The sequence below is a fragment of the Polyodon spathula genome, chromosome 11, assembly GCF_017654505.1.
Source record: "Polyodon spathula isolate WHYD16114869_AA chromosome 11, ASM1765450v1, whole genome shotgun sequence".
Lineage (NCBI taxonomy): Eukaryota > Metazoa > Chordata > Actinopteri > Acipenseriformes > Polyodontidae > Polyodon > Polyodon spathula.
This window is the reverse complement of record NC_054544.1, coordinates 36259265-36278744: the sequence shown is the minus strand read 5'-3', so window position 1 is coordinate 36278744 and position 19480 is coordinate 36259265. Positions and strand designations below refer to the sequence as shown.

General features: G+C 36.1%; 1 protein-coding gene across 7 annotated transcripts in view; it reads right to left on the bottom strand.

Annotated features, from left to right (window-relative positions):
* LOC121322874 (histone-lysine N-methyltransferase MECOM-like) overlaps positions 1-19480 on the bottom strand; it is a 187101-nt gene continuing 167621 nt past the window's right edge. Inside the window, exons 5-16 of one of the 7 annotated variants that reach the window (XM_041263339.1) lie at positions 19152-19380; positions 18667-18814; positions 17901-18078; positions 14343-15690; positions 13833-13923; positions 7673-7839; positions 6892-6969; positions 5429-5598; positions 4892-5033; positions 2270-2518; positions 1486-1666; positions 1-782 (exon numbers count right to left, since the gene is read on the bottom strand). In XM_041263339.1, coding sequence (XP_041119273.1) covers positions 648-782; positions 1486-1666; positions 2270-2518; positions 4892-5033; positions 5429-5598; positions 6892-6969; positions 7673-7839; positions 13833-13923; positions 14343-15690; positions 17901-18078; positions 18667-18814; positions 19152-19380 — 3116 coding nt within the window. In that variant the 3' untranslated portion in view covers positions 1-647. Of the gene's footprint in view, positions 783-1485; positions 1667-2269; positions 2519-4891; positions 5034-5428; positions 5599-6891; positions 6970-7672; positions 7840-13832; positions 13924-14342; positions 15691-17900; positions 18082-18666; positions 18815-19151; positions 19381-19480 lie in introns of all 7 variants that reach the window. The other 6 variants (XM_041263342.1, XM_041263343.1, XM_041263337.1 and 3 more) reach the window with 6 other exon arrangements.

Below are 19480 nucleotides of genomic sequence, written 5' to 3'. Positions count from 1 at the left end.
TTTGTCTGATTCTTCACCTTCTTTACACCTGCTGACCTGGGAAGTTCAGTAACATTACATAGGCAGACACTGTTTTCTTTCTGCACTGGTGGCAGATTCTTTACAAAATAAAAACCCTTTACAGAGTCCTGTCATTCATTTTGGCGCAATTTCATTTAAGAGCTGTTTGCATATGTATCATTAAACTGCACTCCTCAATGGGTTTACATGTATTACTCTTACATGAAAAAAAAAAAAAAACAATATAAAAGCAACAATTCCCTCACCCTTTTAGTGAACTTTATACAAAATGACTGAGTCTGAGTGCTTATGTCATAATATACTTCATTCATTTCTGTTTTCCAACCTTTGTCTGGTAAGACTCTCTTAACTCACTGATTTTGATTCTTGTACATTTTCAATGAAATGGTGTTATGTCACTTTTGAAACAAGCAGCTGCCTTTGCTGTGCAAAACAAAAAAGTTATCAGAATAAATACAGTTTTTTTTTATTTTAAAATTACCAATTTAAGGTCACAACATTTTTTGTTGTTGACGGGAGACCCTGTAAATGTATAAGGCCTTCTGCTCAGCAGTCTTTAAACAGTCCCATGTGAAAGAGCCATAGCACAATGCTGGACTTGGTCCCACTTGTCAGTTTCTGAAATGTCATACGTGGCTCAGTGACTGGATGGCGCTGGACTCTGCAGCAGCTCTGGCCATGCTGTGCCATATGTTTGCAGGAGTGTGGGAGGTGGCATGGATAGAATCCTTGTCCGCCAGAGACAGCATCATGGCATATGCCTGTAGAAAACAAAAGCAAGAGAGTTGCAGTTTTAAAAAGAATCGCCACAATACTTTGGGCAATATTAACAAAGCATTTCCAATTGTACATGCACCATAGTTATTGGTAGTTTTGAAATGCTAATGGTTAAAGTGTGTATAAAAAAGAAATTTGATCCGACTCTCCAGTGCTTTTTTGGGACTTTGTATGCTCATAATTAAAATGACTGGAAATAAGACATGTTATTAAGAAGCGTGGAATCTTAACATAAATTAAGCAGAGGCACATGACAGAGTGCCTTCATTTCTTTTTGGTTACACTTTGTTTTAATGGAAACTTTTTAGGCAATCAAATGTTTACAACCAGCTTCCAAGCTTCCAAATGTTGTTCATTTTTCGGTCACCTGTTGGTTTATATATATATATAGTAACCTATAAATACTTCAAGTTAATTCGGTTTATATATATATATATATATATATATATATATATATATATATATATATATATATATATTCTATATATATATATATATATATATATATACACACACTGACAATTCACAGAAAATGAACAGCATTTGACATTTTAGTAAGCTATGTATTACCGTTATTAAAAAAATAAGAACACACAGGACCTTTTTTTTATTGTGAGGACGTTGTTTTCAGCGTGGTAGTGCACGTTTTCTATTCCATCAAGGATTTAATCCTTTCCTTTGAATTACCTGTGACTTTGACTTTCTGTACAGCGGCTGCTTTATAGCTTCGGGCAAGTGGGCGGCACTGAAAGCTGCCAGTTCTCCTTCCCTGTACTCGCTCTCCTCCTTTTTGCGCATGTCTGTGAAGTGCCGGATGTGGTCCAGTGCAGAGAACCCACTCTTATCCTCCTCCTCCTCCTCTTTAAACCTGCACAGGCAAAACAATCAACCCATTGATCAATACATGTAGATTTGGAAATCCGTGTTAGAAGAAAGGGGTTTGTTTTTATGGCTCTAAACAGCTAACCGTGCCTGTAAACTCCTAAATGCACTTTGACATAGACCTCTTTTCTCTGCTGCATTTCGAGTCAATAAAGGGGTTAATAAATCGTTTCTGGGGGGGAAACGCCAAAGGGATCAATAAGAGTTTAAGGGTGGCTGTAGATCCACCACTTTTTACAACACTGAACTGGACCTTATATCTCTCATACAAATATTGTGCATAATGTGCATTTATCCCACATTGTTTCACATATTGTAGTCACTATGGTCTCAATTAATACAAGTAAGATTGAAAAATCTATGTGAGAGATTGATCAAGTTATTTAAAAAAATTACATATATTTCTATGTTATAATGAATATATTGATACAGATGCATAATATAGTTGATTGTTCTCTTCCTTAATAAGGATTGATAAGGACTGATACATTGTAAAATTATTATCATACATATATCGTGTTACTACTATTGTACCAAATAACATATTAAATAAATATATACATTGTTGGAATTGCTAGTAATCTTCTACCTTTTAGGAGATGAAATACAGTTTAATTGCAGGTCATTCGGACCTTCAAAGTCAATTTCATCGTGGGTGATGTCATCATCCATGTTGCTTAGGATTGGCTCATCAACTAGTTTTCCTGTGATGTCACTCTTTTCTTCTTCCTCGTCTTCCTCTACCCCCAGGTCATCCTCCGCCTCCTCTTCTTCCAGGTCATGTGACACCTGACCGGGCATCAAGCCTTTATCCTCGTCAAACTGGTTTCCATTCAAACTGCATTGGGGAAACAAAATATATCTACATAAGCAAAGACTAAACACTGCAGACTCCCAGTGTCATTGAAACAGTCTAAGTGAGGGCCCTGGATCACCCAGAACCTGGTTGGGTGGTAAATGTATTGATCCATTTCAACAGTAAGATTTTATTGTGGGAGCTCTATAAAATATAATGTTATTGGTACCCTTTTTTATTTTTACCAGTGTGTTTCATTTTTGATGAGAAACGTTACATATTATGGGCTGGAAATACCCATAATAAAATTAAATTTGAAATGTTGGTCAAAGATTCAAATATTTTGCTATATTTTAGTACAGCAATGACATTCTCACGGTCTTACAAAATATATATATCATTCACTCTGATACTGAAAAACTACATTTCTGTTACCATGTCCTGAAAAAGCCAGAGCGGTCTGTCACCAGGCACTATAGCCTTCGGGTAAGAAGGGTGGTCAGCAAATAGCTTCACTACTTAACTTCTATGCTTTGGTTTGTAATGTTTATTTTTCAACTATCTTGTATTCATCTCACTGGCAAAATATTTAGCTGTCAGCTCCATTTCGGTTAAGAATTATGAAAGCAGTGCCGACCAGTCCATTTCCCAGTCCCTGAGGAAAACACCACAGCTATCAAAACTCACAGTGACTTAATCTATCTGTAGTCTCAGTTCTACAGGAAACTGCTATTTGTTAAATCATCTGTAACCACATTAGGACTGATTCACTAATTATGGTCTAAGCCATCTATCGTCAGCTTTAAAAAATGTCCTTTTTGGTACATAGTCTAACTGCAGCAGTCCTTTTCCTCTTAACATCCCTACCACAGAAAAAACAAGAAAATCAACACAATTATCTCTCAGATTAGAAAACCAGTAACACCAGGAAGTAATCTGTTTGCAACAGAAAAGCTGAGCTTGCAATGACTCGAGAAGGCTTTACTGAAAAGGAAGAAAGTGAAAATAAAGTCACACAATGCAAATCTTTACCATCTTTTATCAAAACATGATTGTAATAGAACTTGGAAAGACATGAGAAATGATTTAGCGTGGGTCAGGCTGCCAACTTGGTAGTTGTGCTGTATCGAGATTGTCAGGAATCGTGTATCCATGGAGCTGAACGAAAATCTCCAAAGCCAAATGATTAAGAAAACAGATTCGCTAATTATGCTTTCAAATGTGGTAATTTGCTGAGGATAAAAAAAATTAAAAAAACTATTAAAAGTAGTCAGAAGTGCACAACTTTGAAAGGAAACACTGGGCACCCTCCTGACCTTGTCTCTTTACAATCTTCCTGTTGCAGTACATGTTGAAGCCAGATGTTAGAAGCAAACACCAATCAAGAAAAGGAAATTTAAATATGCACGTAACTACAATTTAATCAATTTTCTTAATGCATACCTGATACTTATATCATCATGGCTTCCATTACACAGAAACAAAAAATTTAAAGAAACTCACGAATGAGATTTCTATCGGGAAATCTTTCTGATCAAAAAATTGCTGAAAATATTGGCCTCATTATCTAACTTCATCACTGCTATACAAGTTCAAGAAAATCATGCAGAATTAAATATATATGTATTCCTTGTATGGCCACAAGTCAACAGCTTCAGAAATTAACTGCACATTTTGAAACATTGTAATTCTTTGAACTGTCTTAACCTATAACTGTTCTATTTGTAAAAGTCCCTGGGCAAAAAGGTAATTAATAAAGTAATTAATAAAGTATGCAAGCTACAAAAATGAAATGCTTAGCAACTGTTGTTCAATATTCTATGATGTTTGATTAGAAATCACGTCCACGTTTTCCCTGCAGACTTAGCCATTTGCTTTGGAAAAGCATTTTCTGGTCCATATCCAACTACACCCAAATAAACCGGAATCCAAACCCTGATGGCCATACCTATCAAAGAATATCAGTAACCATCAACCAAATTTAATGACAACTTGACTACAGTGGTTGAGAAGGGTAATCTATAATCAATATCTGCTGCACAGCAGAGCATTGGCAAACTATTACTTTGCTTGGGTGGTCATTTGACCAAAGACAAGATATATTTACACAGCATATCACCTTGATTTATCAGCATTAGTGATTGAGTAGATTTTTTAGTATCCTAACTAACACTGCAAAGCCAACAGTTGCAGAGTAGGATACTTTATTTCTACGCTGACAAGATTTTAGATGAACTCGGCTAAAAAAACAACAACATTTAAAACTTAATCCTGATCCAGGGAGATCATTATATAGTTTGCGTACAGTACATACTAGCTGAATGTAACCACGGTAAGTGTTATTTAAAAGAAATGTATACACATACAGTAATATCATTTTGTTTTACTATATAAAGTAGAAGACAGGATTCTCACCCTTCCTCGGAATGCTCAGATTGATTGCTCTGCCCAGTGTTCTCAATAAAATTCCGTATTTCATTAAAATAAGACTCCTCTTTGTCATCCAGTATTGCACTGCTGCTGTCCAGCTCTGACTGAGGTGATGACATTGCAGTACCTTGAAAAAATAAAATCTACATTTAATAGGGTTTCAGTATGTTATGAGTACAAAATAGGATATTGATATGAAGGAATGTCTTTGTGTAAGGGGGCTATATTTTAAAGCATAAAGAACACTGAACAGTCCCTTGAACTAAAACTTTCATTTTTACATTTAAATGTATATAATTATTGCTCGGGTAGTGCAATAAAAAAAAATAAAACAAAGGTACGTTTTCTATGCATCTTGACAATACAACCCAATTAAAACAAGACTGAGGAAAAGATGCACTACCGCTTTGCACTTCCCCACTTTTAGTCACTTTAGTATTATAAAATGCTATTAAATATTAATGAATTATAAAATAGCAGGACAGGTAACTGTAATCAGAGGATATATTAAAAGTCACTTACCTGACACATTTCCATTCTCATGTTTCTTCAAATGCCTGTCCAGGTTGGTCTGCTGGCCGAAGCACCGGTCACACAGGTGGCACTTGAACGGCTTCTCCTTGTTATGAATGTTACGAATGTGCCGCTGCAAATTGGAGGAGATGCTGAAAGAACGATCACAGTACTTGCATCTAGGAAGGAACAGAGGAGGTAAGTTATTCATTGCTTTGGCAACAGGATTTTGTTTTATCATGAATTTTCAGGCGTGGAAATAATGCACATTTTATTTATTTGTATTGAAATAGTGTTGCAAAGATTTGACACCATCATTTGTATTTAGTTGTTAAGTAAACAATTAGACTTGACATCCATGTTACTTTTTAGGGCAAATGAAACACTAAATACTTATTACCAGTATTGTCAAAGTACAGTATAAACATTTTAGGAAAATGGATATTCACAAATGAACCATTTGAATATTATTTTTGTACAATGTAATTTCATAATGATCTGGTCTTCGTTTACCCTAAAGTGGCTGTTCCTAATGTTCACATTGATGTGATTAATGAGCGTTTCAAGGTATAAAACCAACTGTTTCATGTGCTGCCAGTGCAATAAAATTACATTACTTTCTTACAAAATAAGTATGCAACAAATGTGTTCTAACCCTCCGCAATCTGAAGGAGAGCCAAGTTTCTCCATGCAAAATTATACACAATGATTGTATATTTTCTTCTGCTAGAATTAGCTTGCTCGATTGCCTGTCCCAGAGGACATTCTGTTATCTTCTGAAGAATTGCAATAAATAGTACAGATCTTTAATACACTGCCAGCGTGTGCAGTTTAGTCTATCAGATTGATACCAGAGGCATCAATTTTCGTACCCTGTAGTCATTTGTAGTCCCTTGGGCCTATACTGTATTTCTCAGACTCAGACATAACAATTATTCCAACTGCTCTTGTTGGAAATCTGCCGACAGTCCTCACAACCCCAATTTTTCACCTAACTTCCTCTTCAAGACTTCAAAACAACTGTGTCACACAGCGAACTATGACCATTTTTCATCACCCACATTATTTAACAGAATGATAATTGTTTCAGGCTTTTATGTGGTAGAAAAACATACAAATCAGTTGAAAGTACTTTTGTAACCCCCGTTGTTACTAAATCCTTGAAATATGTTGTCCCTATTAACTGAGATGCCTTCATTATTCTTCATCAAAATTAATAATGATCTAATTATGGAGTTAAGATATATGGTATGGAGTACAGAAATGTAAGCGTTTTAACAATGTAAATTAAATAGTTTTGTAATCTAAAAGGTCTGGAATGCATATGCTTTGGCTGACAACAAACTTAAACATTATTTTAGTTTAATGAGGGTGCATAGTTTAGTTTGTCAACATACATACAGAAGTACAGAATATGTTTGATACAGAACTCGGGCTCAGGATTCCCAATGGTTTTAAGATGTGATGAATACCTATAAGGCTGTTCTCCGGTGTGTGTCCGCAGGTGACGGGTTAGGTTTGCAGAACGTGGAAAGATCTTACCACAGTACCTGTTGGGGAGAAACCTTTTCTTGTCATATCTACAGTATTTCCAATAAGCCAGAAATCAGGTAGCAGGGGAGATCTGACAATAGTATCTAATTGAATCTAAATACAATAATCCAGTTTATTTATTGCAAGGGAAAGTTACTTGCATGGTACCTCACCTAAAGTAACACTACGTACTAGTGCTAATCAGGCTCTGTGCAATTAATCATATATATATTTAGTTGTATTAGTTCCTTGATTAATTGCTTTTATAAACATAATTATGGTATATTATGTGAGTCACACAGGGTCATATTTGCCAAACTTAAAAATATTTTTGGGATTCAAGAAACAGGACTGTTGTTAAAGAAACCAACAACAGTTTGAAAAAGTACACTTTCCTATCAGTACATGCTAAGCAAACTGTTGCTAAATGCTGTACACAGTTCTTTCTTTCTTTGTTTGTTTCTTTCTTTCTTTCCTCAACAGAAACATTTATTTATTTATTTATTTAACTCACTGTTGTTTAAGAAAATTTAAAAAAAACCCTAATGGCTGCTGCATTTCAACACAAAGACCTCATTGAAGCAGATCAAAGAGAAAGCAGTGCCCTAACAGAGTCTATTTATCTTCGAATCAGAGGCAATTTCAAAAGTAAACAGTGTGGTTCTTGAAACACTAAGTGTAGGCCCCAATCAACACTGCTTCAATTAACTCTATAATTACCTGCAGGTATAGCGCTCCTTGCCCTTTCGCAATAAGTTCTCAGGAAGAGCATTTGGAGGAGCCCTGAAGTCAAACATGGAAGGGATGGACCGTATAAGATCGTTGGGCTCTGGTTTTAGTGAACTGTAACTCTCCAGTTTCTCTGCCATGTTTTCAATAGCTGACATCTGTGAAGAGAAACAGGGGAATGTCAATTTTTACATGGAAAACACACAATGGACAAAAAGCATTATTATTATTATTATTATTATTATTATTATTATTATTATTATTATTCACAGTTCAGATTCAAATATTATAATGTCCTGTTCTGTGTGGTATAATGTATTTGTATCTTTTTTTTAAACTCAAAATGTGTGAAAAAATGAACATTAAATAACATTAACATGAATATAAAATTCACTGTACAACACTGACATCCGATATTAGTGGTATCTGTTTGATATTAATACCTTGTACGTGGAGAAAAAGCTAAAGATAAAAATAATAAAACCACTAGATACTGATGTAGTAAAAAAAAAAAAAAACTTGTTTTTCCCATTTTCTTTCTTTATTTCTGAATTAATCACTATTTTTATCTTATTTTTGTATTTCTCCAAACTACTGCTTACACATTGTAGTCAGCCAGCCTTTTACTTTTCTGTAGCCAGTACAATGCCCTCTCTTCTTTTACTACCACTCTGTTCGCTAGTTACAAATTGCATTGTACAGGGTACCACTGCCAATTTGCTAAAAGTCTTTCATCAAATCTTGCAAAAATTCTCAGAGGAAAGTTGAGATGCATTTACTTGTCAAAAGGCAAATGTGAAAACACTAGAAGGCACTAGAGTCTGTGGGCTATGGGGTTTGATTAATAATCTCTCATAGCCTGTAAAGCATTCTCCACACAATGAGAGTGGACAGCACATTTGTCAATATAAAAGATGTTGACATTACTGATCAAAGGGCACACATTGGTAATAATGATACAGCTGAGTTAGGAGGGAATTCTTTCCCCAAAGACCAATGCTGTTGTCAGTTTTTAGATTTTTTCATAGGGATACGAATTTACATTATTTTACATGTCTATTGGATTTTTTATCTATTTTTTTTTTTTTAATACGTCTGCAAATCAATTGTTATTCAACACGCTGCACCAAACAGGACATTTCATTCTGCTTATTTTTTGCACCGCATTTTCATTTATGGAACATGTGAAATATTTTAAAGAATATCTGATCAATGACCTTTGACTTGTAGGCTGATTATACATGGCAGAAAGGTAGAGAGGTTATAAAAGCAACATTTATAGTAAAGAATAATAGCTTCTTTTTTTTTTCTAAGGCTATAGTAACACGCCTATTATTTCTTTGGTCATAAGCCCAGATTTAGTTTTCATTATATGGAAGTGGTAAATCAAAGTAAAGCCAGTATATGTTTCCATATTAGTTCTGACGTATCAGTATATTAAAATGAAACGTATTAATATTTAGTTTAAAATATGTATTGCAGTAACATTTTTATAGACCTGCATCAAATACAATAGGCTTCATTTTTTCAATTTAATGCATTATTTCTAAAAGAATAAAACTGAAAGTTCTACTGCCATAATGTGATTAGACAGATTGTATTCAAGACATACAAATCAAAATAGATATAGACTTTAATACAGATATCCTATTCTCCATCATGGTTACAATCCAGTGGTAAATGTAATGTATTTATTCTAACCACTAGGCTGTCTCATGTAATTATGAGAACCAAAAAAAATTGGGTAAAAATATTCTACTTGTTAATATATTATACTTGGTGTGTATATATATATACACACACACACACACACACACACACACACACACAGCACACTCATAAAACGTTAATTGCGTATGATCTTTACATTAATGCGTAAAGAACATGCATAGCAATTTTACCGCACAGCTTGAGTTTGCATGTTATCAAGTTGCTTGTACTTCGTTTGTTCCCAGTGTCTCAATGGTCAGTCGTGTCAATATAGTGCGTGCGGTAGCTAGAGAATGGATCATAGATATGCCGGGACAGCTATTTGTAGATGCCTGGGAATTGTCAGAAACACATGAGCAATAAATTCTGATTCAAAAAAAAAAAAAAAATAAATAAAAAAAAAATAAATTTTAAAAAGTACTGTTCAATCCACTCACTTCCACAAGAGACCGAGAAAGGAAGATTTACACAAAAAAAAAAATACAAAAACTGTAACAGCCCAGTACTAGTGGGAGGAGACTATGAATGTGGTACACTGAGAGTAGAAACTGCCACACTAATATTATTCATATTATTAGGCAGGACTAAATGGCTGCGAATAAGACATTAAAGGCCAATGAAATATCTTGTATAGTATATTTTTTGTTGGTGTTTTTTTTTTTTTTATACATAATATATATATATATATATATATATATATATATATATATATATATATATATATATATATATATATATTTGCTGAGAAATTAGGGGGGCTCTAAATGAGACAGAAGAAATGCAATTAAAATGCTGATTTAAATCCACAGGAAAAAAAAACAAACAAACAAAAAAACAAAACACTAAAACATGGGAGAAGGAATACTATCTAACACTGATTAAGAATCTAATGCTGTATAACGGAAATATTAAAATATGGACACATCTGTCGTGCTAACGTTCAATTTTAATATAATGATGTAAACATTTAAGTGAACTACTGTGGTAACACATAGTCAGAATGTCTTGCTTCACTTGGTACCAAAAGAGTATGATGTAGTTTGTCTGAATTGTTAAATAATGAAAAAGGGTAGTCAAACAAAACTGGCACTCTAACAAGGCCACTTAGAATGTCATTATCAGAACAAATCTGCAAAAATCCACTTCTTGTTATTATTGTAATGTCTATGTATAGCCTGTGCCTAATCTACTATCTTCAAATGACAGTATTTTATAGTGTGGTGTAATTTTGTGATTTGTAACTCCTGCTGATCTTATCTGAAACCAGATGTCTGAAAAAGGAAACGATTTCACCCCCTCCTAATCTCACAGAGGCTATTAACCTGGTACTGACGCAAAGCGGTATTTGGACACAATTCCAAGATCCAATTTAAAAAAAATGCAGACACTGCCTTTATTGGACAAAGCAAATATTTATACAAAATTAAACAAGCGAGTTATCAATCCCTAGTCAACTTGGGCAATCATCACAAGCTATTATTCACCATCTAATTTGAGACACAGACAAGCAGATCTTATTTTAACACAACTGTGAGAATCTATTTCGAGGAAATGATCTTGTAGAATACAAGGCCGCTATTCTTAAAGGACTCTTTGTGCAAACTGTTGAAATCTGCACTGCGGCTTGGCTATTCAAGTCTGCTTTCGAGGCTAATTATGTTTCTGTGCTTCATCAGTTTAAGCCCTATGGGTGTCAAATATGAAAAGGAAACCTGCAATATCTGCACTGGTAAATTAATAAAATGTTTGCAATGTCATGTTATTTTTTTTGTTGTTGTGTTTTTCCAAACAGACTTTTCTAAAAGACAATGGGTAATATAGATTTTTAGCACCTCACATGAACACAGACGAAGTAGGGACTGAAGGAAAAAGACAAAAGTCCTGTAATATTTTCTAGATTTACGTTGACACTACTTTGTAACTATGGCAGAGATTCCCCTAGATAACAAATCACCAATTGTTTCGCTCCTCAAACTCTTTACCAGAGAACTCTATACTCTTCAGTAGGTTTGGGAAGGTTTGCCTGTTTTTACTTGTATATGAACTCATGCCAACACTGTAATTGATTTAAGAGATGCTTATGTTTCCTTGTACTACTGGTCCTAAAACTTCTTCAAGGTCTCATTCCCTACACACAATGTATTGCAATACTAATTTGCTATGATAGGCTGGGATGCTGATACACATTTTCTGCAACAAAAAGGAGCATATTTTGGCAGGTTACTTGGCCTCCTAACTGGTCCCATGCTAGGTATTGTGAACTCTTCTCCTATATGCAAGGTGTGTTATTCATAAACTTACCCATGTTCTCTGATCAGGCAAGCAAAACTAGGAGCGGGATTAAAAAAGAAGTATCAATCAATACCAGTAACTCTATTCAAAATATAAAACATGCAGCAAAATGACTGCACATTTTTATCAGCAAAAGGTATTCAGGTTATGATGTAATGGTCAGACTATTGAATTAAGTGGTCTACAACTAACCTGCCTACAACTGCTTTCAGTCATTCACGTAGTAAAACTAAAGACCTGGCTATGTTTGAAAATATGTGTACAGGTAATGAAGGAACCCCACAATTGTGCCACAAATAGTGGGCGCAAAATTTGTTGAAAAATGTATACAGTCGGTTCTGCTTTATCGGGACGCCTCGGGAGATGAAAAAATATCCTGAATAAGCGGCTGTCTCAATTGAACGAGAGGCATTCGAGACGACCTGAGTCACACTGTTTCGTTTCTAAATGAAAAGAAAATTATGAATTCACATCACTTTGTGATTAAATGTTAAATACATAATTTAAAATACAAGTCAATTGTCTGTTTTATTCTTAAACAAAATGAATCGCTGTTTTTTATTTCTACATGAAATGAAAAAGAATGATATCACATCTTCTCACAAGGCGAGGCACCTGTGATGTTGATACACCAACTTTCTTTGCAACAGCAGCCTGAGAAACCACAGGAGATTCCAGCTCCTTCAGGAGGTCAAAATGGTTTACACAAGTCACAGCGTAATCACATACTCCCAGTGCTGCGCTACATGAACCTGACTTGCTCTGAAAAGTTATCTTCGTTCATCATTTGAAAATACTGTATCTCAATTAAACGGCAAAAATAGCATTGGGAAGAAACGCCTTCCAGAGCTGTATACCATTTAAGCAGAAATCCTGTTTATCAGTATCCCATTGGTAACGATGACTGTAAAATTAGTTTTATATATATATATATATATATATATATATATATAAACTAGAGCCAAATTTCTCTCTCTCTCTCTCTCTCTCTCTCTCTCTCTCTCTCTCTCTCTCTCTCTGTCCATTGCATATTCGACTGCAGTGGGACCAGAGTAAAGGCAGATATGTAAAAAGTCAGACTCACAGCTCTAACAATTACTATATTCACACAATTGTTGTTTTGAGATTCAGCTTTTATTAGGGAGCTCCCCTAATTCCCTTGTTTAGGAAGATACAGGGTATTAGTGCTTTTGACAGAGAAGCTGTCTGTCATGTGGGTGCATGCATTAAGTAATTCCTAACTCATCTCACAAATGTAAATCAGTAAATTATTTTAGAAACTGTATGAAAGGCTCTAACCTCAGATCTTTATGTAAGCCCTAATGGAAATAACCCATTCAATGAACCACAATACAAATCTGTCACCACAAGCACAATGTTAAGTTAAATACAGAATCAAAAGGCCAGAAGAATTTCTTCCCATGACTGTGCACGCTGGTAAGGTAAAGCAATTTAATATTTGCACTGGCACATGGATTTGATCATGAAACAGTAGTTTGATCCTGGATGACCTGAGGTTAACGTGCATATTTAAATTCATAAATGCAAGTTTATTTCAGTAGTGGAGTTTTTATTCTCATATGACATTGTCACCCTCTTTTTTGTTACTAAATACTTAAATGTCAGACGTTCATTTATTTCCAGATTATAAAAAAATGACTTCTTGTGTGTGTGTGTGTGTGTATGTGTGTGTGCACATGTCTCTACATTTTCAACAGACCAGGTACAACACACCGGAAAGTTTCCTCAGTCCATTATCAATTTTCCTCAACTCTACCCAGGAGTGATCATACTAACGGGTGAAAGTGTAGATCCATCACCATGACTACCCATTTCCTGGCCTTGAAAAGACTGCCTGAAAAGAAGCCAAGTCACCATAGTATAGCTCATTTCGTGATGAAAGAACCTGCCAAACTGGGCTGTCACAACTTGTTTCAAACAGGTCCCCAAAAGGCCATCAAATGTAATGCCTTCTGATCACTACTGACCTGGCTGGGAATTGAAGAATCAGCCTTGGGCATACAGAGGCCTCATATCCGAATGTCAATCTACTGTACTGAGTTCCCCTGCATCTTAACTTAATTTGTTTTATACAGGGATTAAATATTTAAATGATATCAACTGTATGGTAAAAATGTAAACAACATACCTGTGGGTGAAAAAGGAATCCTGGAGTGGGCCTCATGTATTTTACCTTGAGAGCTTCAAACGGATCATTTAATTTCCTTTTCTCAACCCTGCTAATATTAAAGTTCCATCAGTCTTATGCTAATAATACAGAATAACAGCAACCTGATATGTATATAATTATCCAATAAACAACTACAAGAAATACATTAGGGAACCTAGTTTGAAGGAAGTGCAAACATGAATTTTCTAAAAGGAATATAACCCTTCCAGCAGTAAATTCTGGAGAGGAATGATTTAGTTGCAGTTACGTTGTTCATGTTTATTCCTATCCAAAGATTTTCCTTTGCTTTTGCACATTTTAAAACAGGCCCCTTAGAGTGTTTTGGGCCTAAGATCATAAGTTAATCATATTACTCCAACAATGGCAACAATGGTAATTTCAGTTACAGTAAAACCAAAAGGCGGCAAGTCAGCTTTTACAAGCCTATTCCTATCTTAGAATCCCACAGTGTTTTAAGATTCATATTACCTGTAAATTGGGTCCATAAAGAAAGGGGTTGGCCTAGCATGTTGCAATGATGACGCAGTGGCTTTGGGCTGGTTGATATCAGCTACCTGGACCTCTCCAAACACATGTTTTTTCCGGGGCTCCTCTGTTTTGGCAGCACTGGCCCGACTCCTGCTGCCCATGCTCAAGTCCAGGGGCTGGTCTGGGTTTGATATCTGTGGAGCCATTGGCTTTGAGGTCATAAAGGGTACTGGTTTTTCCTCCTTCCGTTTTGTGGTGAGGTCAAAGGGCGATTCAGAGTTCCTGCTATGTACTTTTTTTGACTCATTGCTAGGTGATTTAGGCTCCATTTTTACAGGTAGAGACCTCAAGTCTCTGTCAGGGAATGGACACACTGGTTGAGAGAAGGCTGGAAAAAATGGAAGGGGAAACATTGAAGGGTAGGGCAAAGCTCCAACTTTTTTGTCCTGCAGCCCCGCAAGCCCAGTAGACCCAAAATATTTTTCAGCAATAGAAGCGATGGCCTTTATAGAGTCATTAACAGCCCCCGAAACAGCAGTCTGTTCATCGAGCGAAGGGGGAAACAGAGAGTGGTTGGAGAATTCTTTATTATTCATGGAAGCAAAGTTCTGAGGGCTGTTCATTTTGCCTTCAAGAGTCTTCCTGTTCTCCTTTTTCTTCTCTTTATCGCTCTCCACATCACTCTCCAGATCAGAGCCAGAGGTCGTCTCTAAGTCACTGCCGCTGGGTGTGCTCACATCATCCAGGTCGCTACTCTCAGACTGGTCACTCATTTTTTCAAGGGGTCTCACTTTGGAAGACTTACCAGTCTGATGTTCCACTGATCTGGTTTCAATAAGTGAAGACTTCTTACTCAGTGCTTTAAAAAGGTCTGGAGCACCAGACAGCACCTGTGGGGGGGTCAGAAGAGGGTTCTTGTTTTGTTCTGTACCTAGCAATCCTTTCACAGGGGAACTTGACGTTATCAACGGTGGTCTATGATAGAGTCCTGAAGGAAACAGACCAGGGAAGTTAAAAGGAAAGCCTGGGGCTGCAGGAAAGGTCAGACCACCATGATGCCTGTTTGCCCCAAAATAGTCAGCCAGACCTGGGGCGCTGTGATTGATATTAGCCATAGCTGTTTTGTCCAGAATTTGCGTACCAGGGAGTGAAATGCCTTGAGCAAACAGCCCCCCAGCAGCAAAATGGTTCTTTCCCTCACAAAACCTCCTATGCTTATTCAGGGAAGATGTAGTGCTGAACATTTGTCCACAGTCTTTGCATTTAATCTGTGTTCTGCAGTCAGCGTGCATCCGCTTGTGGCGGCAAAGGTTCGAGAACTGAGTGTAGGACTTGTGGCACACTTCACCTGTGTTTACATAAAAAGGGAAACAACTTTTAGCTAAGACACGTCACACTTCAAGATGTAGCATATAATAAACTCTTGATGTGGGAACAAGGAGGTCCAAGTTGTGGACCTGTTACTTAAATCTAGCGCTACAGTTTTAACACTTAAGGGCATTCTACTTAATTAGTATTCATATTCTTACAATTACCTGATAAAGAATCTCTCCCCCCACCAAAAAACAATGTGTCTCAAACCAATCACAGCTATTGGCATGCACATCACATGTCTTTATATTTTTCATATGTTTGCAATTTTTAGGAATTTTCCCTTAGCAAATGTATGTTCTGGTCATACCCATATGCATTTGTTTCTTGGGAGGGTATCTGCATCTCGCATTGTTATTTAATTTGTATTGTATCACTGCCACTCATCGTTTTCACATCAAAGGCATGCAACTGTAAGCATTGTGTATTCAGCAACAATTTTCAACAATCATTTTCAAGATTTGAGAAAGTCTGACAGACCTTACAATGGCTCTATTTTAAGCCTGAGAAGGAAACTGAATTGAATGTATCCTATCCTGCATGGCTGGTTCTCATGGATTGCAATCTCCTCCTCTATTTCCCCTAAACCACTGCTAATGTTAACATTCCTGCACTTGAAGATCTCTGGCCTTGACACAGATGACCATTTTGTCAAGTCTTAACTCTTTGGTTCACCTTTTGTAATCCATGGTTTCCAATGCTGGCAAAGCTGTTGCCAAGGACAGCTAACGGCAAAACAGACACTCTGGCATCTGTCACTTTTCAATGACCCATTGTCACTAATGTTTCTAATAAATGTAGTGTGTTAAAATGCATTGCACTGTAAATGAACAGCATGCCTTAACATAAACAAAACTGTAGAATATATAAAGAAATGTGCTGCGAATTGGGCCAGAGGAGGAAATCTTTTTCGGTTATGAAAATGTACATGTTTATATTCAAATCCACATTAATTTCTACACACATATACAACAATCTAACATTATATTCACTGTAGCAGAACAATAAGAACAAGGTGCATTAGACATGACGATCAATCTTAGTGCTCTATGTATGGTCTACAGCTGTATTTTTCTCTATGTAACACAAGTTTTACCACCACCTGACTTCACTTTCAAGTAGATCCACTTACCCCCCATACACGCACACACACATATTGAAATGGAGTGTATTCTGTACTGCAAATTTCCCAAAATACAGTAATTAGCACGTAGTTTAGGTTGCATATTTTCTGCTGATTACCACAGATTAAGTATTATTTTAAATATGTTCAACCCATTACTGCATGTGGTTTCTATTTGGAGGGGTTGGAGTTTTGTGAAGTCAGTGAGCAATTACTTGTGTGTCGGTGAGTTTGTGAATTAAGCCAGGGAGGTGAATTGTAATAGAAGATAGTTACTCTAAGTAGGCACGCAAGGCAACAGTGTATGTGTGTGGGCTTGTTCTGAAATACATATCTATCAAATTCAAGTGATAACATACAGAATGTTGAGGTTTAACATATGATACCTATATTCCCTGGGCAGTTGTTTGATTAATGGGTTTATTATAAATAATTGTTTCTTGATTTCTTGTCCAGCCTATGTTGGGTTTTTAAGTAATCTGTTGCTTCAAGGCATCTTCTTTTCTTTTCTTTTTTTTTTTTTTTTTTTTTTTTCGTCTTGTCTTTGTGGGACCCTGGGAATCTAAACGATTTAATCTAAATTATGAAAAGTCAGTCTTTTCAGTCAGTATTTTTCTCCTCAAACATTACCTTACTGGAATCTTTAAAACATTTTAATAAGGTTGTCTTGGTTACACAACTGTTTAACTGTTTCAAACATACACATTCACCATATAATATATATATATATATAGATATATATAATATATAGATATATATATATATATATATATATATATATATATATATATATATATATATATATATACACACTATATATATATATATATATAGACTATTATGATATATAATAGATATATATCATATATATATATATATATATATATAAATAGTAAAAATTACATCTTTTTTTTTTTTTCATTTAAGCAGAAAAACACTTTTTTGGCAAAGAAAAAGCAACATTATCAACTTTAGATTATACCCATTTAAACTATTCAGTCAAATGAGGATCAACAGTTGGGATTTTCTTACTATTAAAGGACTAATAAAGTAATGAGACTTACATATGAATGGTCTTAAAGACTTACACATGAAGGGCTTGACACTACTGTGGATATGCTTGTGCTGCTTTAGCCCAGAGGAGGTTGCAAAGGTCTTCCCACAGTCTGGACACGCGTGAGCCCTAGCGCCCACATGCTGTGAGCGAATGTGTCTCTGGAGGTTACTGGGGTCTGTGAATACCTGCTGAGAAATAAGGAGCAGAATAAAGAAAAAGGAATCTTTAGGCAACAAAGGACATTCCAAGCAGACAGAGTGTCGTACAGTACTGTCTTTTAACCCTTAAATGCTGCAGGGATCTAATTGTCGAGTTTTGTTTGTTGTTTGTAGTGAAAGGATAAGAATTGCACTACAATAAAAGTATATCTTTATATGCAATGTGCAATTTTATCAATTACATATGGAAGTATGGAAAAAGCAAGCCAACATCATGTTTAATCCAGTTATTGCCAGCTGCAAAAAATCATAAAAATCAAGCAATATAAGAGTTCAGGAACGGTGTGATCATGTCAAAAGCCAAGAAACAACGCACATGTTAAGAGGTTTGAGTGAATCTGCAACCACTGTCTCCGTGAGCAGCACATTAGAGACAACCTTACAAAGGGAGGGGTCTTCTGTAATGAAGTTTCACTGCCTCTCGCGGGGAAAAAAGGCCTCAAAACAATGCCGTTAGGTCAGAGTCTGGCAATGGCTGCCTTAATGGTTTTGGTCAGAAAGGAAACATTTCAGACAGATAAAGATCATACAGTTCAGTTAAAGTCTTCACTGTACCTTTGAACAGTTTTCACACTCATAGTGCTTCCCACTGTCATGTGACATCTGATGGCGAATCAGATTGGACTTCCAGTTGAAGGCCTTTGGGCACTGGTCACACTTATATTCACGCTCTTCAGAGTGGGTCAACATGTGTCTCTCCAGGCTGTTCAAAGCACACAAAATACAAATGACATTTTCATAAAAAGTTAATAGGCGACAGACAGTGAGTTATAGAACACATTCTTAAGACTTACTAGCAGATTCAAAGTACATTTGTACGAATAGAAACAACAAAGATTACGATAGTACAGCAAAACGTATGTCCTTAAACCCAGGACATATTCATTTTGTACTTGTACTGCAACTGTAACACATCAAATCCTTTCCTAGCTCACACATTATCATCTAGTATTGAATCAAGCCCATTTGGTTTGACTGTTGCCATTGGCACAGCATGCCTTTGTCTCAGGAGCTGCTGCTACGAGGCGCTATTCTCTAACCTTTGCACATCTGGAAACACTTGGTCGCACTCCTTGCACTCCTGGGGATCGTGGAGATCGTGGAAATCCTGCAGGTCATGCTCGCTGTCCCCCAGTTTATGTTGAAAGTCCTTGTCCACAATGGAGAATGCAGAGTGTGCCGAGCTGCAGGGGTACTTCTGGTGGTCTAGCAGCTCAGTTTTGGACTCAAAGAACTTGTCACATTCCTCACAACGATACTGTCGCTCCTCTAAATATCCCCCACCCCAATGAAAATAACAGACACATTACATTGCATCATATTAGATTTTTTACTTTGATAAATTAGAGGATAGTAAAAACAAGAAACT